This window comes from Astatotilapia calliptera, chromosome 11 (genome assembly GCF_964374335.1).
Source record: "Astatotilapia calliptera chromosome 11, fAstCal68.1, whole genome shotgun sequence".
NCBI classification, from domain to species: Eukaryota; Metazoa; Chordata; class Actinopteri; order Cichliformes; family Cichlidae; genus Astatotilapia; species Astatotilapia calliptera.
In genome coordinates, this window is record NC_137432.1 from 20,262,198 (window position 1) to 20,288,597 (window position 26,400).

At 38.6% G+C, this 26,400-nt stretch overlaps 2 protein-coding genes across 3 annotated transcripts; one reads left to right on the plus strand and one right to left on the minus strand.

Annotated features, from left to right (window-relative positions):
- Window positions 1–106: 106 nt before the first annotated feature.
- tax1bp1b (Tax1 (human T-cell leukemia virus type I) binding protein 1b) lies at window positions 107–17,867 on the minus strand. 2 transcript variants are annotated; one of them, XM_080307960.1, is made up of 19 exons: window positions 17,746–17,812; window positions 12,532–12,727; window positions 9,822–9,918; window positions 8,974–9,076; window positions 8,361–8,551; window positions 8,030–8,188; window positions 7,110–7,258; window positions 6,886–6,976; window positions 6,207–6,392; window positions 5,761–6,012; window positions 4,942–5,112; window positions 4,236–4,308; window positions 3,887–4,005; window positions 3,479–3,604; window positions 2,840–2,926; window positions 1,834–2,032; window positions 1,590–1,741; window positions 1,394–1,479; window positions 107–1,153 (listed from the first exon to the last, which is right to left on the minus strand). In XM_080307960.1, the coding sequence occupies exons 6-19, from the start codon at window positions 8,138–8,140 to the stop codon at window positions 955–957; spliced, it is 2,001 nt and encodes a 666-aa protein (XP_080164086.1). In that variant the 5' UTR covers window positions 8,141–8,188; window positions 8,361–8,551; window positions 8,974–9,076; window positions 9,822–9,918; window positions 12,532–12,727; window positions 17,746–17,812; the 3' UTR covers window positions 107–954. The 2 variants fall into 2 exon arrangements, with proteins under 2 accessions (XP_080164086.1, XP_026041764.1); XM_026185979.2 differs by lacking the exon at window positions 9,822–9,918 and having other exon boundaries at window positions 17,746–17,867.
- A 701-nt stretch (window positions 17,868–18,568) lies between these two features.
- On the plus strand, window positions 18,569–26,400 carry hibadhb (3-hydroxyisobutyrate dehydrogenase b). Its single transcript, XM_026185563.2, has 8 exons — window positions 18,569–18,751; window positions 19,635–19,795; window positions 19,917–20,026; window positions 20,123–20,244; window positions 24,925–25,058; window positions 25,185–25,261; window positions 25,346–25,502; window positions 25,790–26,400. The coding sequence occupies exons 1-8, from the start codon at window positions 18,682–18,684 to the stop codon at window positions 25,946–25,948; spliced, it is 990 nt and encodes a 329-aa protein (XP_026041348.1). The 5' UTR covers window positions 18,569–18,681; the 3' UTR covers window positions 25,949–26,400.

The following is a 26,400-nucleotide window of genomic DNA, read 5'->3' on the forward strand; positions in this document are numbered from 1 at the left end:
ACGTACTGTATTTCTTCTTGAAGCTGCTTCATGTAAACGTTTGTTACTTTACAATAAAGGTTTCTCTGCTCTTCTGACGTTTGCATTATTAACTCTTTGGACACAATTCAGTTTTAGACAGATTTTATTAATTCATTTTAGATACATGGAACTCACTAAACTAATGAAACATTTCTATGAATGAAATAAGTTATTACTGTAAAAGAAAAGAACAAAAGGAAGGTCAACAGAAGCTCGGCATGCAGCGATTAGCTGATGATATGAAAGTTCTTAAAGATTCAGACACAATTAAATAATTCAAACCCAAAGAAAAGGAAACCTAAAAGTCGTACATAAATTATCAAGGCTGTCACAATATTGTTGGCTTTAATTATTCTAAAATAGATGATCTGAGCATATACTGTATAATCATGTATGGATATAATCACTGAAGAGTTCTCCCTGACTGCATATAGTGCACCAAGGTTGCTGTCTGACTAAATGACGTGTACAGTGTAAGGGGGCAGATTTGGCTGCATGTTTGAAATGTAAGTTTGGTAAACACTTATCTCTTTCCCTGATTCATTACATCGTGTGGACTAAAAGATCTGTCCGTTTAAAGTCCGTATATATGCGTACAACAGTCTTATCCCCCAAAAGTATCCTTAAAATCCAAATTAAATGAAACCTTCCACCTTAAAAGAAAGAAAATGGTGTGAAAACAAATTTGGTAGCCCTGCCATGTCACTGAATCATTTTCATTTTTAAATGTTAAATCAGCTCCAAGTATTTCTAAGGTGAAGTAAAAAAAAAAGAAAAAAAGAAGCAAAATTCAGTATAGTCCTAAAGAGAGGATCTTCACACCATTACATGCAAAAAAAAAAAAAAAAAAAAAAAGAAGAGGAAAAAAAAAGAAAAGTGTTGTGAGTGGTTGACAGGAAGTAAGCAGACTGGATGTGCTGATTTTCTGTTTATCTAGTCGAAGTTTAGCGGGTGGCTGTCGAAGTGAGTAAGCACGTGATTCTCAAACACTTTCTGGTCGCAGTCCAGCGGGAACTGCTCGCTGCACATGGGGCAGATTTTCCAGTGGCTCTCCACGTGCTCCTCAAACTTACTCTGGTCATAGTTGGGTGGGAAGATGACCTCACAGAGGGGACATCGTTTCATGTCCATGCTGCGCGTGGGAAGTGGATGGCAGAAGAGAAAGAGGGGAGAGAAAGCTCACGTTAATAAGCAGTCAAGCAAAGACGTGGGCAAAACAGGAGCACGGCTAATAAAGAGCATCCGTCTGATGCAACGTGGGTGGCCTGCGCTTCATCTAATGGGGTGGGGGGGGTGCTGCAGACGTTTTTACACACGTCAATACACAAGTTTAACACACTTGGAGAGTTTGGTTATTATCAAGGTGTGTTACCTGGGATCAAAGCAGAAGGCATTTTGTCCATCATTCACAAATGTGCTGTGAGTTTCAGTTACTGTGGGCTGTTCGCTGGTATTACCCTGAGAGAGCAGCAGAGACAGGGGGAGACGCAAAATGGCATTAAAATAATCAAACGCACATGATACAAATTAGAAGTACTGCATACTGCACATGGGAGAGAGAATATTACATTATTGTTTTGCTTTTCCTCTGACTCCTCATGGCCTTCTGGCCGGCTGTGGTTGCGGGTAGGCTGGATACACACCACATTGCTGTCCCAGGATGGCGGGCCTACAGGGGGCAGCCTAAGTGGCTGGTCATCTGAGAACTCATCCGCATCATCTGCAGGAGGATTTTCAGAGACACGGCTACTGTAAATAAAAAGTCACTCATCTCTGCAATGTTTAGTGAAGACTTCTGAAAAGAAAACAAACCTTTTGAGTCCGAGATGGAGTAAGGGTTCCCAAAATGCAGCTTGCTGGGGCTCTGAGAAACCAACAGAGGGGTAGGGGTATCCTGTGCATACGGGACAGGGTACTGCAGGAATAAAGGCACACTGGACTGGAGGTTCTCCAGACTGGTTTTCTCACTGGTCCCCTGATCTCCCTTCCTGCTGCTGCCCTTCTGGAGCTCCTGACGCAAAAGGGGAATTGAAACAATTTCTTCACAACAGCAAAAACCACTGACAAAATTCAGTCCCATCATGTGCATATAGTGAGAACACTTTGTTTTAACATGTCTTTAAGATATAATCTTAATTTCCAGAAAAAAACCTGATTGCATTCACAGCCCAGTACAACCACACACTAACCTGCTGCTGACCATGGAGCAGCTCCACTGGAGCCTAACGCACTGCTTTTTCACTTGTTCCACTCAGATTCTATCCTGCTGGTCTCGTCATGAAACCCGCAGCCTTCCAGACAGAGAAGCTGCTTTTCTAACCTTTAGGGCATCGCGGCCACATATCTGATTCTATCTCAGTGTGGCTCTCCAGCTAAAAAGGCAAAGCCGCACCATCCCAACACAGAGCTGTGACTTTTTTTGGGGGGAGGGGGCTTTTTGTTGTGCTCACAAAAGCAGTTTAATTAACACCTTCATTAAAAAGAATTTTCTCACTTTCAAAGGGAACAGGATTCTGTGTTTTTATGTCAGTAAGAGACGCCAAGTTAATTTACAGTCTAAACCTCAAATTGGGTCATTCTCCTCCTCTTAACTTTAGCAGCATTACCTCAAAGCAACATTTTAGGTCAGTGAGGACCTTGCTGTGGCCTAAAGTAATGGAATGGAAAATAAGAAGTCATTTACTCTGCATCTACAATTAGAGGCATATTAAACACAGACCAGATTGGGAGAGGGGAAAATGGCAGGGGAATGGCACATTTCAGGCAATTTTTAAAATGGAAGGAGTCTATAAAAGAGAAAATGAAAGCTGTCACTAACCCCCTCCAGTTTTTCCTTCTCCTTCATAACAACCACAAGTGTGTCCTTAAGCTCCTTTAGCTCCCGTCCCTTCTCAGCTACCTGGCTCTGTAGAAAGTAAAAGGCACAAAAGCAGAAGAATGAAGAAACACTTTATATACTTAAACTCTTGATGTGCTGCTGATTAAAAAATGTGTAAGTGAAATACAGTCAGACCATAGTGCGTGACGTTAATTGATCACAGCCATAAAAGGCTTCTCTTTGCTGAGGACTGATTTATGCACAATACTGCTCAGAGCAAAACAACCTGCTTGAATCCCTGTGAGACACTAAGCAAATATCCGCCTGACCTGAGCCAAGCACAGCATTAGCCAAGCAACCAAAGATGAGTCCTGTGAGCCAAGACTTGCTTGTCTCCAGAGCCTGACATAAACAGCAGTAAAATGTCGTCTTACAGATCGTCCCGCTCATAAACAACACTGTCAGAGAAACTGTGTTCAAGGGGAGAGATAGCATCAAAGGCTAGATCCTTGAGCTATACCAGCCATACACAGCGGTAAAAACACAGAAGAGTCCAAATCAGGTCTGCTTTGAAGGAGAGCATCACTGGCAGCTGACAGCTTGGGCTGTGCTAAGTGTCTGCACTCTGCCTACACTAACCTTATAACGATCTTCCTCTGCTGCCAGCTGCAGCTTCAGGTTCTCGTTGGTCTTCAGTTGCTCTTTAAATTTCACTTCCATCTTGGCCAGCTCATCAGCAAACATGCAGCTACGCTCCTTCTCCTCCTAAAGGGCAACACATGATTCAGTTTTCATCACACCACAATATACACAGAGGAGAAAAATAAATGACAAAAACACTGCTCACAAGGTATCAGAGGTGCAGGACCTATAAACAGTCAAAGTAAATAAAAGATTGGTCTGCACCAGCTGAGATTTTTCCACGTACTTCAGCGTGCAATGTTTCTTTTATTCATACCATTGAACTACAAAAGTCTCTCACACGTTTGAACATCTTATTTTGGGACAAAATACAGCAACAAAATAAACAAAAAAAATGTTTCTTACCATCAGCATCTGCTTGCATTTTCTGTATTTGTCGTTCCTGTCCGACGCCTCTCTGCTGATGCCTTTGAGCTTCTCCTGGATGATGGCTTCCAACATTGGATCAGCAGAACCTGGACTTCCTATAGAGTTATGTTTTTATTAGTTTATTATTCTTCAACAAAAAAAAAAAAAAAAACCCTCTGCAAAATAAAAAATTTACATACGTATCACCAAACTGCTAAGGAACATAATTTAGAGAAACCAAGAGTTCAAAATAAAGCTAATGAGAAATAAAAGATAACTGTCTAAGGAACTACACAACTCCTGTTTTCTAAAGATAATTTTTCACTTCATAATTTGACTTGGGTACCTGGCACAGAAGTGTCTGGACTCCCCGATGGAAGAACTGCCATCATTTCTTGGGCAGAGCTTCTCTTCAGCTCCTAAAGACGAGAAAAATGTAGTGAAGACATAATAACAACAACAAATGCAGAAAAAAAAACAATTCACAAACATATTTACAATGTATTTTACAATGACATTTATAGATGAAAATACATCTTATCTGTATAAAATATTGTGTTGTGTGTTTTTATATATATATATATATATATATATATATATATATATATATATATATATATATATATATATATATATATATATATATATATATATATATATATGAATGAATGAAAGGATTAACACAGGCTTGAGCTACTTTTACTTATAAGAATTTGTAAAAATCCAAAATAACAAAAGATAAAAACTGGGAACAATTATACCAAGATTGAATTTTCCAGTTTCCATTTTTGATGTATCTACAGTGAAATTAAAATAAACTTTCTTTTATACAGTCAGACTGGACTGAATGATAATGAAAATGAATTTGTCTGATGTGTTAATTTTCATTTTCAGCTTGCACTTCTTTCCAGTCAAGACTGGCAAAATGACTGAAGGCATTAACTAGTACAAGTGAGGCAGGCGTAGTGTTACAAAGATACAAATGGAAATTCTGTTCTTTCACTTGTTGGGACATGAATACAGTATGTTGGCTGGTATCCGTGGGGACCTACCCCTTGCTGTTCAGAGAGTTTCAGCACTTGTTTTTGCAGTCGCTGACATTCCTTATATTTTTCCTTGTAGTGTTCTGCAGCCATGTGCAGCCGCAACTTTAGATCCTCCACCTCTCTCTGCAGCTCTGCTACAACAGCTGGGTCTGCAGCAGCTTCGTCCTCTGCTTTGGCCTGTTGATGTAAAACATTACAGCAGAACAGATCAGAACTCCGGCCAACTGCAAGGTCCACTGTGACAGTGCAGCGATATAACTTCCTGTGAGTCATTAACTATAATCACTATCACTGTTTATATTGAAGTGATTCTTTAGCATGAGACTGGTGGTCAATAAAAACAGCAAGTATGAGAAGAATTACAACATCTTTCAAATGCAGAAGCAGTTTAAAAAAACCCAAAACAAAACAAACAAAAAAACTGTGTGGGAGAAACGTTTTCTGTTTCCATTATTTTCATATCGTTAACTTTCTCACACAGTGCTCAACCAAACAGCATACCTATACACAACTGGACAATTATATACGATATGATTTATTATCTTTTATTTCTTTATGGTGACAAAATATTAAACGCTATTGTGATCTAAATATATGACACAAAGTCTTCACCCTCTTACATCAACTTTTGATGAAAGTTGATGTATAATTTTGAAAAATGTTGAACTTTTGCATATTTATTATTTAATGTGTTATTTTAGATGTTACCAGACATTAATCCTTGTTCTTGATCTGCCTGTTTACCATGATATTAAATACGCTTAACTTCAAATGAAGCTCTTTTAAACACGAAAGGCTGTCTGGCTATTTGAGTTTCACTCTTACTGCTTCCTGCGTGGCCTCTGCCTTCATCTGCTCCACCAGGCATTCCAGGCGGACGCACTGGGCCTGAGTTTCAGCCTTGGCTTGGCGGAGGTTGTCAGCCTCAAGTTTAATGCGGTACAGTTCAGACATTGTACGATCGCGTGCACTGGAGGCGTCTCTCAGCTCGGCAGCCAGCAAAGAGGACTGCTGCTGGTTAGCCTGGAGCTGTTCTTCCTTCTGCCGCAGCTGCTCCTTCAGGGCTTTCACATCTCCCTGCAAGAAGTAAACACGTTTAAGGCGACTGACTCTCATTTCTCTTTAAAGATCAGTTATTACATCTCAGTTCTCCTCTTCCTATTCTTTCTACTGGAAATCTTTAAATTTCATATGATATAATAATGAATTATATTAAATACGGTTTATTATCTACTTCTGACCTCAAAACAAAAATCTTTTTTTTTTCTTACCAAGGTGGAAACTTTGGCCAGGATCTCTTTGTACTGTTTGTCCTTCTCAGTGAGGCAAGCCTGGAGGCGCCCCACCTCCTCTTTAAACTGGGCAATGGCGTTTTCCTTGTTTACGTCCACAGACTTCAACATCTGCAGCTCCGCACTCAACTTAGTGTTCTCCAGCTCCCGGTTTTTCAGGTGAATCTGGCGCGCGCGCACACACACACACACACACACGCACACGCACACGCACACGCACACGCACACACACACACACACGAGAAGTTATAAAACACAAACAGAGTGGGGTTTTTTACCTCATTTATACAACACCGATCACAATCAAAGACCATATTAAAATAAATGTTGCATGACCTCAATTACAAAACAGAGATTGAGATAGGCCCATAAAGTCGTCCTTTTGAAACAGACGCAGTGTGATGGTGCAAGTTAAATTAGGTAGAGGTTTTCTGTGGGAGCACAACAATATGTGGCACTCCCAGTTCCTGTGCAGTACATACCACAACAAAGACACAGAAACACCAATTGCGCCAGAAAACGGAACAAGGCATGTACCGTTTACAATAAAATACTGTGCAATCGTGTGCCTAAAAAACAAAACATTGAATCTTTATTTAAAGATCATATTGGTAAGTTTGAGGATTTAGTATTGATATCAACAAAAATAGAGCATTACCTTGTAGAGTTCCTTCTCATCTTTTTCATTCTTAAGATGAGATTCAAGAACCTCCTTCTCTGCTGTAAGTTTCTTAAGTCTGTCCTTAAGACTGGAGAAACAGAAACAAAAACAATATATAACTAAATAGTGCATATGTTCGCATTAATAACTCTCTGTACATCTAAACAAACAAATCTAGAAAATCTAGTGAATCTGCCACAATCCTTTTACTGAGAATTCACCTGTCTAGCTCTGTTTCCTTTTGAATGCTTTTCTGTGTCACTCCAATCAGATCTTCCTCCAACTGTATGATTCTGGCTGTGGCCTCATCCAGTCTCCTCTTTACCTCCTCTTTCTCTTCCAGCAGGGCCTGGGAAGAATGCTGCACTTCCTGTGAGACATAAGACAGAAGTAAAGTTCAGCTGAAATAAAAAGAAAGCCTCATAATTCATAAAAAAAATACAACACTTCTTGCAGTACCTAACTTCCTAACATACAACTTTCCATCTCTGACTCAAAGCTTGAGGAAAAATGTGTGCAAAACATTAAAATTTTATTGTCTTTGAAATACAAGTCTAATTCAAAATGAACGTGATGGCTTGATAGAGAGTTTTAAATGTTCAGGAAAAAATGAAATGAATATTTTACAATTTGTTTATAGGCAGAATTTTGGAATCTTTATATTCACACACCATAAAAAAATCATATAAAAGTCTAGTCATAAAATTAACAGCCACAAAATCTGTAATCATGTTTTCATCTGAAAGCCGTTTTAAAACCAGCAGATTTATGGCAGAAAATGGCAAAGTGAATTATGACTGACAATGCTTTTAAGACCTAATGTTATACTATAAAAAGCAGAATTACAACTTTGATAATACAGACATCCATATCCATCAGTGTGTGATTTATTTTTTCAGTACATCATGTGTTTGGATACATCTGCATGTTAGGACCCCTTCACTAGGGGGTGCTAAGAGACTGCTGGGCCAAATGTAAAAAGGTCCATGCAAGAGCCAGTGCATTAATACTATAAATCACTGATTTCCACATGTGCTGCTTATTTTAATGACTATTAAAATATATAGCATGGCCTGAAAAAGGCATTTTGTGTTATTTACAAGTTTTAAAACTGCTACAAATACTGCATTTCTCAGCTTACTTGGTTCTCTCTTCTCAGCTGAGCACAGTTCTCCTTCTCTTGCTCACACGCCTTCTGCAGGCTCTCTTTCTCAGCCTCCAGTTCCTCCTTTTCCTGCTGCAGGAGGGCCATGTTTTTAAGCAACTCATCTTTCTCCCGTTGCACTTCTTCCACCTTTTGCTGCCAAGAAAAAACAAAAACACTTTTCAGTATTTTTAAAAGCTTAATTTACTGGTAACATACGACTGAAATCATAATTTTCAACTGTGCACGCTAGAAATTGATATTGAAGCAAAATAAAACCCAATGAAAATCGATGCGTACTGAGCGCTGCTGCTCAGGCAAATTGTACCTCGAGAATGCCAGCTTTCGTGGTGACCACCAGGATGTCAGAGTTGCATTCATCTTCCACAGTCAGCAGCTCATCCTCTGTGGGGCTGCTGGCACGGAACTGAAATGGTGTGCTGGCCCCTCGGATCTCCCCTTTGTGGGTCACATAACAAAACTGGTAGAACTCGCCATCATCATTGGGAACATAGTACCCTGGGGGAAGTAAATCACTCAGTCAGTGAGCTCAATGTTAGACAACAGAGCAACACGAATCATATTCCTCCACAAGTCTAAACATATCTCAGTTATTAGCGAATCTTAACCTGAACACTTAACCCAAAGTTACAATAAACTGAGAGAAAAAAAAAGGCACAAAAAGAGCACAAATACTACGTAAGTGTTAAGTCCTGGTCTGGCAAATCACTTTAATTGTGCCGGTTTATGAAGGGTGGTATAAAAGACAAAAACAGAACATTAACTCAAATGTCATTAACACCAGAATGGAGATGTCTGGGAAAAGTTTCTCCTCTATCCATCCTGTCCACAACTGCACACTTAACAATTCACTCACCAACCCACATGATATTCAGTTATTAAAAGGTGTCAAAGTTACTGAAAAGTATGTATGCTCTTACCCTGAAAGACCACTGTTCTGTTCACTGCAGTGCCTTCCACATAGTTCTCAGGGAGAGGCGACCACAAGAATGTGTAATAGTCCCTCGCTGTGCTCCAACCAACCTGTGAGACATTGTGGGGAATTCATTCAACAAGACACCCTCACCACATCAGTGCAGCATAATAGCAATGGATGGATTAACAGGGGAACTTTCCCAAATCCGCACGCTGTCACTTCCAAAATATCTCAAACTAGTTTATTGCAGTAATCACAGGGCTTTAAATCTATCTTCGGATGATAGTGTAAGGACATGCCTACTGTAATATTTTTTCATTTACAAAAGTTATCATCTGGAAACCACTCCTGCTAACCATGTGCATGTGGTCTGGCCCTTATCATGAAAAAGCCTAGCTGTGGAAATGTAGCTACAACTCACTTCAAACAGGAAAGTGGAAATAGGTGAAAATTTTATACATAGGCAACTTGAAAATGAAAACCAAAATTTAATTATACGTATTTTATGTGTTGTTAACTGATGACTGATGAGGGGGAAGTGCAGAAAATACATCCATAACTTCAGACTGGTGCCATAAAACTGTCAAACAAAATCAGTGTCACATTGAGCTTGCTGGTTTTTGGTGTGCACTCCCAGGCGCAAGCATGCATCTACAACAAGCCCAGTTAAACCCCATTACACCATTACACCTAAGTTGGTTAAGTTGTGGTGTGACTTTCAAAACTCTGCTCTTAAAAAAAGGCAACGAAAAGAAAAATCATACAAGCAAATTGCACTGCAGATACACTGTGTTTCTAGAAAGCTGCATGTAGGAAGCCTTTTTGCAACGTCTGGGCAGTTTATTTTCTCACCTGTGTGCAAACAGCCTGCAGCCACAATACTGTGAGTGTTCATCAGAGCCAGAGATAGAAGGCCCTGGTGCTCCAAAACCCCCAGTGCAGTTCCAGCCTCCAGCAGTAAAAAACAGGAAGCAATTAAAACATGCACCTAGTTAGTGAGTGTCATTACTGAAGGCTAGCCCTCACCAGTCCACTCATTAGAGCTGCAGAGGTGGTGGTGGTGGGTGAAACCTCTGTAGGGAAATTACAACAGAGGACTTTGCAATGTTGTAAATTCCTGTTTTTCCTCATAGATATTAGACAAAAGGCAGAGAAAGTGTAAGGCTACCATAACAACACCAAAACACTGGTTTCAGATCAGTGACTAAGACAAAAACACAGATAACACTGTAAGAGTAAACTTTCCAAAACCTAAAAGAAGTCTGAACGTCTACCTATGCAACATGCTCTTCAGCTTTAACACGATTTTTCATCAGCACTTCAGCAAGAATGCTGACAGAAGTGAGTGACAGTATTCCCCCAGGAAGTACTGTAACATCTATCTGCCAATTAGCCTATATAAATTCAAGAGTTATTCATGAATCACACAGACAGGTTGTGGTCAGACAGGTTAATTATAACGTTGGGTTAGCTTTCTCCTGGGCCAATGCTGACAACCTGCCTCAACATTCCTTCATAAAGCCGAAAACAGCTAGCACCAGCTCCATACTTGCAGTTATGGAACAACAACATCAAACCGACAGGGACCCATACTAAAACAAACATTTCCTTAATCCATTTACCATCAAGACCTTAATTACTTTATCTAATTATTAATATGATTAGTATTAATTTGACCAAACTAGTTTGAAGGTTGCTGTGCTTTTCTATTTCCTCTTAATAAATCATAAGCCTTGTATAATATATAAATATAATACTTGTATAACTATGCATGTGACGAATAAAAAAATCTTGAATCCTGAATCTTAAATAAGCCAGGTTACCGAGTTATTTAGTGGGAACATTGAAAGGAAGAACGAGCCTGTGCCAAAAGCAGCTATAACTACTCTTTGGAGCTCACGCGAATGTGTGTAAAGCTCTATCATTTGCCTGGATAGGTAAATGATAGAGCTTTAGCACCAAGCATTACGTCTGTCAACAGTGTCAATGATTTATACAATTTAAAATCCTGCACTCAGCCTTTTCTGCTGACGCTCTATTGTTTGGAAGCTCAAGAAATTTGTAGTTTTAAGATTTATGCTGCCAGTTGGTGCCTACCTTCAGGCTAAACACAATGTGATGAGGTATCACAATGCAGTACCCAATTTGGTATGTAAACAGCCTCCAGATAATACACGATCCAACTTCAATATGAAGGCATGACCTAATTTATCAGTGAGGTTAGGGAAAGTGTCTCTGCATATACCCACAATAATATCACATGTAAAGCAAAGTGCACACATCAATAGTTGACATAACAAGGACAGTAAACTTAGGAGCTTGAATCAATATTGCAAAGAAATTAACAATTGAACCTATTTCTTGGGCTGTATTACTTGAACTATAGCATGACATTAGAATGAGTGCATGCTGCAAATAACATACATACGTACGTACGTACGTACATACGTACATACGTACATACGTACATACGTACATACATACATACATACATACATACATACATACATACATACATACATACATACAAAACTGAAGTTTTCATCTTCAGTCATCTTTTCCTTTCCACTAAAGTAACACACGTTTTGCAGTCTCAATGCCAGTAAACGATCTGTGAGTTTATGAGTCACAGACAGTCTAGTTGAATCCTATATAACAATCCTGCAATTACCTATTAATGAGTGACACTGTAGTCAGCATTACAATATTGTTACATTATAACCTGTCCAAATTGTAAAAGAAAGGTAACATACTTTTTAACTACAAGATAAGCAGTTATATTTGCAAATTATTTCAAGAGAATTTGGGGGTTTTAATACTTCTATTAGGAAAGGAAGCCACTGTTAACACATGTTTTAAAACTTTACATGCAACTGTGTGCACCTGTGGCACTGTTAAAGTATAATTTATCAGTTCTGTCGCTTCGTATATGCTTCAGCTATAACATCTGAGGAAATACACTGTTACAACTAATTTGGCTGTGGATTTAGCTTTAACTCATTATTTAGCCATTGTTTAATTCAGAAGACAACTAACAAAATCAGCACAAGCAGATTGAGAGAGAAAGAGCCATAAGGCTGGGTTCGTTAATGTGATGTATTTAATCTTAGCTTCCATCTCAACTTCAGTAGATAAAAAGCATGCTGGTCTTAATAATAAGCCTAAAGTCACGATTCAATGCAGATGAGGCTAATGTAAAGCTACTGGGTTGGATTTAATGCACTTCTATAACAAGGCCCATATGGGACACCCAAGCACATGGTGGAGGTTAAAATGCTCCACTTCCTCTGTCAAGTTTCAAGTGGATAAACTTGAAATCTCTCTTTTATTCCATAGATAAAATAGTTTATACAACAGACAGTCTAGATGTAAACTGCAGGCTGTTCATAATACAAATTAAATTATCAGACAGTATTTTTACTTTCCATTATATCACACATAAAGTGCTCTAGTGGTCTAGTTATGAAAATACACATTGGACTACTTCTGTTAGTACCATCATGGATTCATAGTCCTCATTGATCATAATTATATATCGTGCTTTATTATTCCGCTCATTCACCTTGAAAATGCCAACCCAGTCCTTTGGATGCGGTTTGATGAACTGTGTCAGGGTATAGTGACACTCCAACGCAGCATGGGGCAGGTAGCTCTTCCCCACATTCTGGAAGATGACGTGGGCAAAATTTGACGTGTCCATGTTGTTGCTTAACAATGTCCTATCCAGGAGCAGTGCCATAAAATCCACTCAGCAGTGGCTACAAAGGAAGACAAAAGCAATCAAATATATATGAAATGCCCACAGAAACAAGTACAACAAATGACTGGAGTAGTGAAAAGACAAACTAGTCAACTTCAATGAAGGTTTAATCATTCGATTCCTAAATTTTGGCCATAGAATGTAATTTATGATAAATAGACTGTTTTTTTTATATAGCGCTTTTCCACTCTACTTGAGCATACTGTCTAATATTCACACACATTCACACTCCATTAAACATATTAGGAATAACCCGGGGTTTTGTCCAAATACTTGCAGACTACAGCAGTCAGACATCGACCAACTAAACCCCTGATTAGTAGATGACCTGTTCTACCTCCTCAGACACTACTACCCCTAAATATTTATTCAATGAACTGTTTAGTTTACATTAATATAAAAAGTATTCCAACGTAAATGGTGGTTTTTAACCAGTTTAGCTTTCAGGCAAGCTAGAGTTAGTTTGACACAGCAAATACAATCCTTATTATCTGCAGACATTTCTCAATGAGCCCTTAAGATATGTTAGCAAGTGGATGGACAAATCTATCTTGAACTTCAAGTCCCATTTCATTTTGGTAAGCGGTATGGATTCCCATTTTCAAACCTCCATGAAATCAAAGCATTGGGAAGTCCTTGTGAAAGTGTTAAGTCAAAAAAAAAGAATAACTTCAACACTGTCATTAAGAATTTGATTTAAATGGCTGGCAAGCTTGTAATTTGCCAGCAGTAAACTCAGCCACGGTTCATGACAACCAAATTTTATTCAAGTCGTGACATTTTAGTTCCAGAACATGTCAGGAAAAAAATTAAAAAGAATTACAACAGGAAACCACTAGGGGTGCAATGATACTCGTATCGATATTGAACCGTTTATACAGTGCTTTTGGTTCGGTACGCATATGTATCAAACAATACAAAATTTTAAATTTATTTTATCAACTTTTCTTCTGACGATGCTGTCTGTGTTGAGCGCTCAGTGGATCTGCGCTCGACAGTGCAGCCTAGGCGGAGTAGTCGAATGCAGATTCACTGAGTGCAGGGCAAGCTAGCGAGACAGAAGTTAAGCTCTCCTTACAACATGGCAAATTGAACCCCCCACTAGAGCTGGGCGATATAAGATTTTTTCATATCACGATATGTTTTTTTCATTTCAGGCGATAACGATATCTATCAGTGTAAAGTAATCAGCGTAAAGTGTAAAGTGTGCGTGTTAGTCCCCATAGGGAAATAGTTCCTCTGCATTTAACCCATTCACCCAGTGAAGCAGTGGGCAGCCACCAGTGCAACGCCCGGGGAGCAGTGTGTAGGGACGGTACCTTGCTCAGGGGTACCTCAGGGTAGCCGTTCAGTGGAGTTGAACCCCCGACCTTCCGATCATGGGGCCACCACTCTACCTACTGAGCTATCCCTGCCCCCAACTATCACGATATAAGCCAAATAACTATATTTGTAAGATTTAAATGTGCCGTTGCTCACAAGTAAAATGTGAAATAATCAGCAGCTTGTTTTCATTTAAATATTTATTTCCCATAATAAGTTCAACAGGGTAGATGTACTTAAGGAACATGAGACTTTTTCAGATAAATAAAGGCAAATATTGCAAACTACACAAAAGGCAGCCGCTAAAGCGTTTAAGTTTCAAAATAGAACAAACAAAACAGACTAAATTGTCAATTCCCCTTAGAAACAAAATATTAATTCTAAAAATAAATCTTAGTTTGTTTTACAGAAGAACAGACAAAACTGACTAACTTTTGTCAATATCAAATAAACTGAGAACTAAAAGGAAATTCTCAATCTCTCCTTGTTGTATAGCTTAGCTTTTCAAACAGTTTTAACAGTTACTTTAGTCTGACAAAAGCCGAATGACGAATTAGCGCTTCCAGTCAGAGACCGAGGCTACGTCCACACGTACACGGGTATTTTTGAAAACGGAGATTTTCCGTTTTCGTTTTAAAAAATAATCCCGTCCACACATAAAGGGAGAAATGAAGGAAAACGCTGCTATGAACATGCCAAAGCAGCAGGTGGCGCTAGATTCCTAACCGTGCAGAAATGTTGGCCAATCAGAAGTCTAGAAGCCTCGGTGGGAAAAAGTAAACAAAGCTGGGGCATAGAAGCAGAACCGAGTCGTATGTGTGGAGGGACAGTAACTGTGTGTATATGTAAGCATTTAAACACTGCAGAGAGTAGAATTGACAGTAACAGTATTGTAGAAATTCATTTCACCGAAACAATAACGTGGCGCACAGTGTGACGTCAAAAAATGCGCACACCTTTGACGCTGCGTTTTCTCCGTTTTTCTAGTCCACACGTAAATGCAAAAACTGAGTTTTTAAAAATCTTCGTTTTCAGTGACCAAAAACGCCGTTTACATGTGGACAAAAGGTGCAAACGCATAGAAAAATCTGCGTTTTCGAAAATACCCGGGTACGTGTGGACGTAGCGCATGCACCAGTTTATTGTATTTCCAGACTTGCTTTCGGCACAATTTACAGTGCACGCTACTCTGTTTTTTGTCAGACTTGAAATAGCCGAAATACCTTCACACTACGGAACTTCTATGGCTCTTCCGTTCGACAATCTCTCCGGCATTGGAACCATCATCTGTTTTCTCTTCGGTAACCTTTGGTCACGCTCAGTTGATTTCTCTAGTCGGCACAGTCATTTCCTCCATTACCCGGGCAGTACGGTGGCTGGCTGCTTTCCAAACAAATACACATGTGCGGCTTGGCACTTGTGCTGTACGTAACAAGTCACGTGACGTGACGCTGCGGCTGTGATTGGTTCGGCTCTGCGCTACTTAATTTGGATTGGCTGTTCTTTTTTTTTTTTTTTTTAAGAGGACAAGAGCGGCGAGGTCTATCGCGATAGTTTAATTTTTCTATCGAGAAAAAGTTATATCGCGATACATATCGTTTTTGTTCTATCGCCCAGCTCTACCCCCCACCCTAATTCAGATCTGGCGTTTGGAACTATTTTGGTTTTCATGTGACGTATGACCCTGAAGGTAAGCGCGTAATGGACTAAAGTAAAACAGTATGTTGGATGTGCCACGCAATGCTCAATTACATTAGTGGGAACTAGTGTGTTACCGCAGTTAGCTCATTAATGTGTTGGCCGTCCAGCCCCACGCACAGGGCGATCCGCGGTAGCTCGTTAACAGAGATTTGCCGTGTTGTGGCTTTAACGTCATTTCAACGAGATTAACGCTGACAGCACTAGTGGGAACACAACGAATATGACTGCACATTTACTCCGACAGCATCCTAGTACAAAGACAAGTGGAAGCAGACAAAAACAACAAGCACGCATGCTACAAACTTTACCAGAGTCATTTAGACAGCCGTTAGCACATGATTCTCCTTATGGGGACCTGATATGTTTAATATGCTGCTGAGAGTATGCCCCAGAAGAAGCGTATAGTATAGCTTTTATTTTGGAAAGAGCCATTTCTCTGTAATAAACTCTCTTTTCCAAAGATGAGTGATTCCTCAATCAGACATATTTATTTATTTTTATTACTTTGTTGTTTCAGCAACATTAAATTTAAAAACTGTACTTTTGAGTTAAAATATATATTTATAATTTTAATAAATGACAAATTAAAAAGGCATGAACATTTTTTTGTATCGAAAAAATATCGAACCGTGACACCAAAGTATCGAACCGAACCGTGAATTTTGTGTATCGTTGCACCCCTAGAAACCAACCCATAACTATACACACGGTTTAGGGTCAGCTTTAAAGCCCTTGGAGTGTGTCCTGAGCTGATTATACATTTCAGTTGATCTCAGGATGTTAATCTCAAGAAAAAGCCCTGACACAGTAGAGTAAATATTGAAAGCTGAAACAAAGTTACTCTGATAACAAAGACAGGCATACAAAAGCCTATTAGAATATGATAGTATCCTTGAGATTTAGTTAAACATTTATTTTCTTGAAAGCAAAGCAAAGAAAGCTCTCCAAAGCTAGAAAACACATTACCCAGCAGTCTTTTAATTTGTACTTTGTATATACCTCTGATCACTTTACCTGCACACGAAAGTAATTTTTCAAATTAATACAGTTTGTAATAAACGATCTAATACAAACAAACAAACAAAAACACTTGTTGGTTTTTTTTATTGCAAACAATCCGGGAGATCGGGTATTCTTCTTGTAAGTGTAAAGTAACAGGGAATCTACTTTATAAGCCTGGATGAAGCATGGCTCCGTTGTAATTTATACTTAGCCACATTTTAGATACTGAATACATTCTTTCAATTCATACGCGATCTACTCTTTTAATACGCGAGGGGTTACCACTGAATTTTAAATTGTGCCTCTTAATGACGATATATCCTAGCACGCGAGGTGACACAGTGCCAACTCATAAGAAAAACTAGAGAAAAACAAAGCTTATTGGCCTACTACCACCAAGTTAAACAACATAAAAAACCCGGCCACGTGAGTAAGAAGGGGGAGGGATTTTCCATTTGGGCCTTAGCCAAAATATTTTTCTTCGACGTAATTAGGCCTTTGACTCAAAACATTTCCCCAGTCGATGATCGGAAATTCAGCCAACACAGCCATAATCCACATCAATCGAAAAAGTTATCAACCCTAAGTATAACATCAAATTAAAAAAAAATCGCAAATGGAAATGGCTGAATCCGTGGCGAGGCCTAACTTGAAAACATTGACCACATCTGGCTAAGTTAGCTATACAGCTAACTGGCTAATGCTAGCAACATACTTCTTAGGAGACTAATAACCACAAAACAATGGAACTAAACTAAAAAAACGCTAACCACTCGGTAGAATATCCATTTTAACTCTCTTAATACATGGCGTTAGATTAAACACGACAAAACAGCGGAGAGAGCAGTGCTATTGGGGACAAGGTTAAAGCTAACGTAAACAGCTCGCGACGATGTGTCGCGAGAAAACCTCTAAAAACAAACGCAGATCAGATTGAAATACCAAGAGTCGTATACTTCATCTAAATTATCAAATAAACCATGAACATACCTAGTTGTCATGTTGGGCAGCAGCTGAAATCCCAACGTATCACAGAAACAATTGTTGACGCAGTTCAGTGCTTTCCCCGTGCCCCCTTCCTGGAATAATAACATTACGTCATTTCCGTAAAGGGCCACTAAGAGGAGAAATTGTGACATTATAATTAATAACTTTGTTACAAAGAATACATCGATGATAACGTTGTAGCAATGTGTAGATTCACATGACACACCTTACTTTAGTGGGATTCGTTTATGTTTCTCCCAAGATCAAAACAAAGTATCAAACAAATGATTACTATGTATTTTAAAAACAGCACCAGCAATGTAGTTATATAATAAAATATTTAGGAGTAAAATGGCAATTTTTCTTCAACAAAAAAATACTAATATTAGTTATTTACTGGCATAATTATTTACAGGACCTGAATAATTCTTCCAACACCGTGGAGCTGTGGCTTTGGTCATCTGCAAGAAATCAGAATCAGAATCAGAATCAGAATACTTTATTGATCCCTGGGGGAAATTATTTAAGAAAACACATGTGCGTAATCGGGCACACTTCTAGATATATATTCATAAAGAGAGAGTATATGTGTGTATATAGAATGTTAGTTTCTTTTCAATCAGAATACATAGGTTACTTCCCACAGGCACCGTGAATAGAATTTAATTTATAAGAAATAGAATAAATAAAATACAAGATGTAATATAGTATGTGATGTGAACTGTTGGGCATTCTGTTATTTTTATTTATTATTTATTTATGTTTTAAGCATAAGCGGAAGAGAATGGACGTTTTTTTTTTTTAGTCTTGACCCTCCCCTGTAGCTCAGTGGCAGAAACCGGTAGGCGGTATTGTGCAGATCTCTAAATTGATTGGAGGGCTCAGCCGTCATCATTGCACGTACTATTACGTCACACGTAAGGTCAAGAGGAAAGAAGTATGGCTGCTGTGTTGAGGGGGTCTCGGTATCTAGTAGGAAGGTGTTGCAAGCATGTTGACTTTGTGTTTGGTAAGTACAGTAAACTGAGACCGTGTGCGCACTGCGTAGGGCGCCTCGCGTACTTTGCAACCCAAAGTTATTCTTTGAAAGATCTTCGTGGTGTGAAAACGGCATTTTTTCTTGAAATGTAGAGAGAGAAGTTTGAGTAGAAATTTCGCTGGACTGAGTTTAGCTGCTGCAGGGCATTCTGTTGACGATTAACTGCTTAAGGATATTTTTTTGTTAAAGATTACACCCTCCTTGACGGCGAGTTGTCTACCAGAGCTACACACTACTCATTATTTCAAAACGGTCCAGGACAAAAATTGTCATCGTTTGGTCTCACGTCTTACCGTGTCTTGCCTTTTTATCCAAGGCACATTATGCAATATTACCACTACACACTGTAGACATAGACATGGTCTGCATCTTTATAACATCTTACAGTTGTTTAGAGAAACTGATGAGGGGGGAGAAATGTAAATATTTGAAAAAAAATGCTGTCTTTTGGATAGCATAGATATTATTCAGAATATGAATAAACAAAACGCAGTGATTAAAATTCCCCCAGACAGGCATGTGTTGTATCTGTTTTTAATGTTAATACCAAGGCACAACAATGGTATTTATTCAACACGTAACTTTTAACATTGAAATAAGTTTGTGTTACGAATGATGCCCTTTAATTAAGTAAACATTAAAAATGGTGGTACTTTGATACTGCAGGACAAATGCACTATGGACTGAATATATTTTGTGTTTTAGGGAAGATTTCAATCTAAATATATATTTAAATAAAATTAATTAATTCTGTAATTTGAAATTCAGGTAATTATTAAAATTAAATTACTTCTCCGCATAAATAACGGGGACAATGTGTCTTATAATCTTCAATTTGGTGGTTGTTTTCCAGTATCCACAAGGTCTATGGCCTCAAAGACACAGGTGGGGTTTGTTGGTCTGGGAAATATGGGAAACCCAATGGCGAAGAACTTGCTGAAGCATGGATACCCAGTCATTGCTACCGATGTGTTCCCAGAGTCCTGCAAGGAAGTGCAAGAGCTGGGTGCTCAGGTAGTCTAAGCTGAATGTTCGCGCATCTTTGTGTTAAAAAAATAAAATGATTGTACATCTTGTAACACTTTTTTTTGTTTTGTGTATGTGCCTGTTTGTTTTTGGGGTCTTTATTCCTCAGATTGTGGATAATCCGGCTGAGGTAGCAGAGAAGGCTGATCGTATTATAACAATGCTCCCCTCTAGTCCCAATGTCATCGACGTTTACACCGGACCCAATGGCATTCTTAAGTACTATTTTTGCTTCTCTTTGAATATGTGCTGCATGTCATGCTCCCTTATCTCTTATCTCAGATTTATCTAAACTTATTGAACCTTTATCAACAGAAAGGTAAAGAAAGGCTCCCTACTCATTGACTCCAGCACTATTGACCCAGCTGTGTCAAAAGAAATGGCTGCTGATGCTGAGAAGATGGGGGCCGTTTTTATGGACGCACCTGTATCAGGAGGTAAGTTTAATATTTTATTTATTAGTTTTATTATTTTCACCTGTGTTTTTCAAACATATTACAGTTAAGTAGTTTGATTATTTGATAAACAATTTTTATTTGATTTGAATAGATTTTTGTTTCCCTGGATAGATGTACCGTATTTTGGTTCAGCTTTATAGTATTTGTGAAATTGCTGGCTTCCCATTAAATTACTGTGTAGGACAAAGTAATTTAAGGGTATTAATAACCTGTCCTTATATCTTAATACTCCTGAGGACATTCTTCTGATAGCAATGAGAGACTGATGCATTGCAGCTTTTCTTTCATGTAGGCTAACAATGGTAGATGGTTAACAACCATGGACAAGGTCAAATGCTATGAAAAGGTATTTGCCCTTCCTGGTTGTTCTTTTTTTTTTTCCATAGTGGTTTCATGCTGCAGATCATCAAACAAACTTAAATATTAGATAAAGATAACTGGATTAAAATAATTAAATACAAAATGCAGTTATTTGTATTTTTTAAATAATGATTTCTTTATTAAGGGGGAACAAAGCTATTTAAACTTACCAGTGGTATGATCTAAAAAAACTCAAGGACAGCTGAGAAACAGAGTTAATGACATCAATAAGTCTGCAAAGGGTTACAAAGCCAATTGTAATGCTTTGGGACTCCAGTGAAACATGGTGTGAGCCGTTATCCACAAATGGAAACATCGTGGAACAGTAGGGAACCTTGCCAGGAGTGGCCGGCCTACCAAAATGACTCCAGGAGGTCATCCAGGAGGTCACTAAAAGAACCCAGAACATTATCTAAAGAACTGGAGAAGTCAGAGTTCATGATTCAACGATAAGAAAGAGACTGAACAAAAATATCATTCATCGGCGAGTACCAAGGGGAAAACACTGCTGACCAAGAAGAACACAAAGGCTCATCTCACATTTGCCAAAAAATATCTTGATGATCATCAAGACTTTTGGGGAAATTATTCTGTGGATTGATAAAACAAAAACTAACCTTTCTGGAGGGTTTGTGTCCCATTACATCTGGAGTAAAACTAACACAGTTCATAAAAATAACATCATGCCAGTCAAACATGGTGGTGGTAGTATGATGGTGTGGAGCTCCTTTGCTGCTTCAGGACCTGAACGGTTTGCCATAATTGATGGAATGTTAAAGTCTGCTCTCTACCAGAAAATCCCGAAGAAGAATGGTTGGCCTTTAGTTTGTGGCCTTAAGCTCAAATGTACTTGGATTGTGCTGCAGGACGTTGATCCAAAACACAACAGTCCACCAAGTCCACCTCTTAATGGCTCAAAAAAATAAAGAGGAAGGTTGTGATGTGACCTAACAAAGTCTGGACTTAAAACCATTCTTTCCCCTTAATAAATGAATAATTTTAAAAACTGCATTTTGTAGTTACTAAGCTTATCTTTGTCTAATATTAAATTTTGTTTGCCACACTGACATGTTTCAGATCAATGTAAAAAAACAAAAACAAAAAAGTCAGGAAGTTGTCGAGCACAGCACTGGATATGCAAGTAACTCCTCCAAGCCAAAAGCTGAGACTTCTGACTACTCCAGTATTCAGTTTCTATGTCAGTGACAGGGGATTCATTCCCCCACCCCCACCCCTTCTGTTCAAACCTTCTGTTTGCAAGGGGCAGTTAATCAGTACAAAGCTGGTTTAAAAGTTGGGTGGTCCTAAAGAGACAATATAAATAGCTTTTTTCATAAACTGAGAATCTACACCAAGATGAATAAAAAATTTTTTTAAGTGATTTGAATAGATTTTTGTTTCCCTGGATAGAAGCATTTTGGTTCATCTTTATGGTATTTGTGGAATTGCTGGCTTCTTGCTAAGTAACTTTAGCATAGCACAAGAATCTAAACATGGAAATGGATCCACGTTAACTCTGTGAGATTTATGTATGTCAAACCTGTAGCACCACAAAATGTGATTAGCTTTTGAAAATTTGAATTTTAGATGATTAAAATGGCAACTCTAATGAACACTGTCTTTACCAATACATCCAGATTAACTTTGAATAGATAAAGACATCCAAATACGTCTTTCTATCACAGCAAGTTCAGTGTCACTCGTGCTGATTTGTTTTAGTGTTTGTTAATAAGAAATACCACCATCGTGCTAAAGGAGGAGAAATGGCTTTGCCTTCAAAGATGCTTTATAGCTGTGTGTGTGTGTGTGTGTGTGTGTGTGTGTGTGTGTGTGTGTGTGTGTGTGTGTGTGTGTGTGTGTGTGTGTGTGTGTGTGTGTGTGTGTGTGTGTGTGTGTGTGTGTGTGTGTGTGTGTGTGTGTGTGTGTGTGTGTGCGCGCGCTCATCCTCTGGCTTTCTTGAGATCCACAAAGAAGTACAGCTTCTTTGAACTTGACCTAATCGCTGTCAAGACAGCCACTTTCTTTGAGTTGAAGTTGGTCCTTTTTTTTTTTTTTTTTTTTTATGGACTGGCTCTAAAGATTACTAATGATTTATATGCGTCCACCCCATTGTAGTGCACATGGATTAAAGTTGTCCTGCTTTCTGGCTCAAACTTCTTTGTGTGGTGGCGGCAGTTTAAGTAATGCAATCTGAACCGTATGTCATGCTCTGACAGCACGTCAGTCACCAGGCTTTAGCCCCGAAATGAAGTGAACATCTCTCTTTCTGTCAGGCAGAAATCAAAAGGAGTACAGTGGCAGTGTGGTGTAAGCTTAAACTTAAAAGCACACACGGAGAGAACATAATTGAGTCAACATGTGTTTTAAAAGTTGTTTCTTTGGGTGAATAAATGTTAGGACCAATTGAGAAACCAGACTGAAATCTTTACTGTACCAAAGGCCACAGTCAGAAATAAGAGAGGGATGCTGAAAAGGAAAATCAATGTCCAAAACTGTTCATATCACAAGGAAGGCTTCATTTTGAATGTCTATGACATGGAATTGGATGGCAGAATTCCTCTAGACAAGTCTGAATTACATTTGGCAAAAAACATTAGCTTTGGAATTGATCATCATCCCAGCCTTGCAAACTGTTGGCTAGTTAGTTAGTGTACAACACACAGGGTGTAAGAAATGGATTACACACACATTCCGAATGCAACACACACACGCTCCCAAAACCTAAATGATGTCAACAAATCCCACATCTTATTCGAAAGAAGCAGTTTTAACCTAAATCTAGACTCTCTGAATGTTCTTATAAAATAAATACATTTGTGTCTAGTTTCAATTTATAAGATAGATTTGCTCAGATTTTCATCTTTTTAGATGTGCCTTTGAGTACATTTTGGTAATATTTAAATGATAAATTATATCCAATATTACCAGCAGTTTAAAAAAAATAAAAATAAAAATAAAATCCATATACTTGTCCCCGTTATGTCACTACTCTTCAATATCAAATAAATTTTCCGTCTATACTTTACTGTAATCCAGGCAGTTTTCAGTGTTGTGCAGATGACACAGCTGTGAATGTTGTTAACTGCTTCCTGCGTGTCTATGAAGTTAATCAGAAGTCGTGGTTATCTCTTTCATCACAGCTACTTGTTATATTGTTAAATGCCTCGGCCAAGTGTCCATGCTGTTCCTTTGAACAACACAGAGGCACTACATTGATATGCCAGCGTAGTTGTTAAAGCTTTTGGTTTACAACATAACACACAGGTTGTTTTTTTGTTTTGTTTTTTTTGTTTTTTTTTTTAAATGTACCTTGTTTCAGGATGAGTTTCAAAGGCATTACCCATGCTTTTCGTGCTTCTCAGCTTGCCTGTTGTAACTCCCAGCACAGTGTCTTTCTAGATTCCCATTAATACAAAAGGCTTCAGGCAGACTGCGCAGAAGGATTAGGGAGTCACATATTCCGCCCATCCTGGCCCTTCTCCTCTGCTGGGTTCCTGTAAACTTTAAGATTAATTATAAGACACTGTTGGTTAATTTCTTGGCACCCAGTGGCTTGCACCTGGTTATTATATTTGCCAAGGTTTTAACCCCATATGAACCTGAATGCATGCTTAATGCACAAAAGAATCCAGCAACAGCTGGTTTTATATTAGGGCAAATCCTGACCAACAGTGGGAGAAAATACATTTATCTACAACTTATTTGCTTTTAGCTCTTCCATTTGTTGTCGATCATCTTAATTTTTCATTCAAGTCTTTTTTGGAGGGATTTTAATTATATTTTATATCTATATTTTTATACGTTTATTTTATTTTTTGTGTGTTTAACCTCGCATACAGTCTCATTTTTGTCATTTCCATGACCTACAAGATTTGAGTTGACAGAATATCACCTTTTATTTACTTTTTTCTTCGTAGTGGGTCTCTTTTGTTTGCATTTGAATCACAGCACCTTTATTTTAAAGAAGGCAGGAAACTGGGAGTGCAGAACACTAATAAAAAAAATGCAACAAGATCTTTTCTCTTTTTTTGTTTTTTATAAATGTCATATTAAACTAAAAATATTCCACTAGCCCTGGATGTACTAATGAAATCTGTTCTTCTACACTATGCTGAATGTGTAAAGCATAGAACGGTAGCTGCTAATAAGGCTGCGTGGTTATGGATAGTATATTTTTAAAATTAGTTACTACTTAGATAATTTGCCTTCTTTTTAAATTTTTATCAAACAAATGACACTTTTAAAAAATGTAGCACTGTATACCAGATGTTGTATGTAACCATGGTTTCCCTTTCCCAGGTGTGGGTGCCGCCAGCTCGGGTAAACTGACTTTCATGGTTGGAGGAGCAGAGGAGGAATTTACTGCTGCTAAAGAACTCCTGAGCTGCATGGGAGCTAATGTGATCTATTGCGGTCAAGTTGGAACTGGACAGGTGTGAGCCGTTGTCTGGCCTTTGTGATTCTGAGAAACACTGATCATGTGTCCACAGGTTCATTCGTAACCATTTCACAAAATGAGAAATGTAGATGTCACCTAACGAATTACCATTTTGTTGTAGGCTGCTAAAATTTGCAACAACATGCTTTTAGCTATTGGAATGATCGGGACTTCTGAGACAATGAACTTGGGAATCAGGTGAAAACGCTTACTTAGCATTACAGAAAATGGATGACAAATAACATCATGTGGTTAAATTCTAACATTGGTTTCAAATCCCAGACTTGGTCTTGATCCCAAACTTTTGGCCCAAATCCTGAACATGAGTTCAGGCCGGTGTTGGTCTAGTGACACCTACAACCCTGTACCAGGAGTCATGGAAGGAGTCCCTTCTGGGAATAACTACCAGGGAGGCTTTGGCACTCAGCTAATGGCTAAGGTTAGTTTGTAAACCTCACGGTCACACATATGAGGGAGGAATTTTATTTTATAGTCATAACATTTCCTCTCAGTGATGTCGACGGCTTATTGCCAGCAGCACCATTATTTTTAAATAAGTGTTTTGTCATTCATAAAGTATTTGTTTATGGTGTATTTATTTCTGTGCCTTACTTTAATGACAGCAACTCATTAATACAACACTGTGGTCTTCTAACTTGTGGTTTCAGAATGACATTTTCCGCTTTGTGTTTCTAATGTATGTGGGGCTTTTTTTTTTTCTTTCAGGACTTGGGCCTCGCTCAGAACACAGCAACCAACACAAAGACGCCTGTCCCTCTCGGCTCCTTAGCCCATCAGGTGTATCGTATGATGTGCGCACGTGGTTACGGCAATAAAGATTTCTCCTCAGTGTTCCAATTTTTGCGTGAGGAGGAGGGCCAGTAATGTCAGCCTCCACGCCGTCCACAGCCTTTCCATGCCCAGCTCTGCACAGGACTAACATAGCGTAGTTAGGGTGCATTTCACCACAAGGGCTTTTTTTTTTTCTTTCTTGAAGGTCTAAGAGCTCCAAAGTGTGACAAATCAAATGAAAACTTCATTCCTGTCAGGAAATCATGTATCCTGTGTGATCTAGCCTTTTTATAGTAAAAACACTCATTTCATTTTTTTATTTACAAGATGTTGAATTATCATCTATGTATCTAAACTTTTAGCAGAAATTCTTCTTAGGGTTGAACAACTACAAATGCAGTTTGTTCTCTGCGTATTTATCTATTGTTTGCAATGGTTTCTTTATGTTGCTGTTTTGTTTTTTGTTCATAGGGGAGTTGATGCTTGGGTGTCATGTGGTATCCTGTTTAAAAAAACAAAATAAAGAACAATGTTGGCGTCTTTAA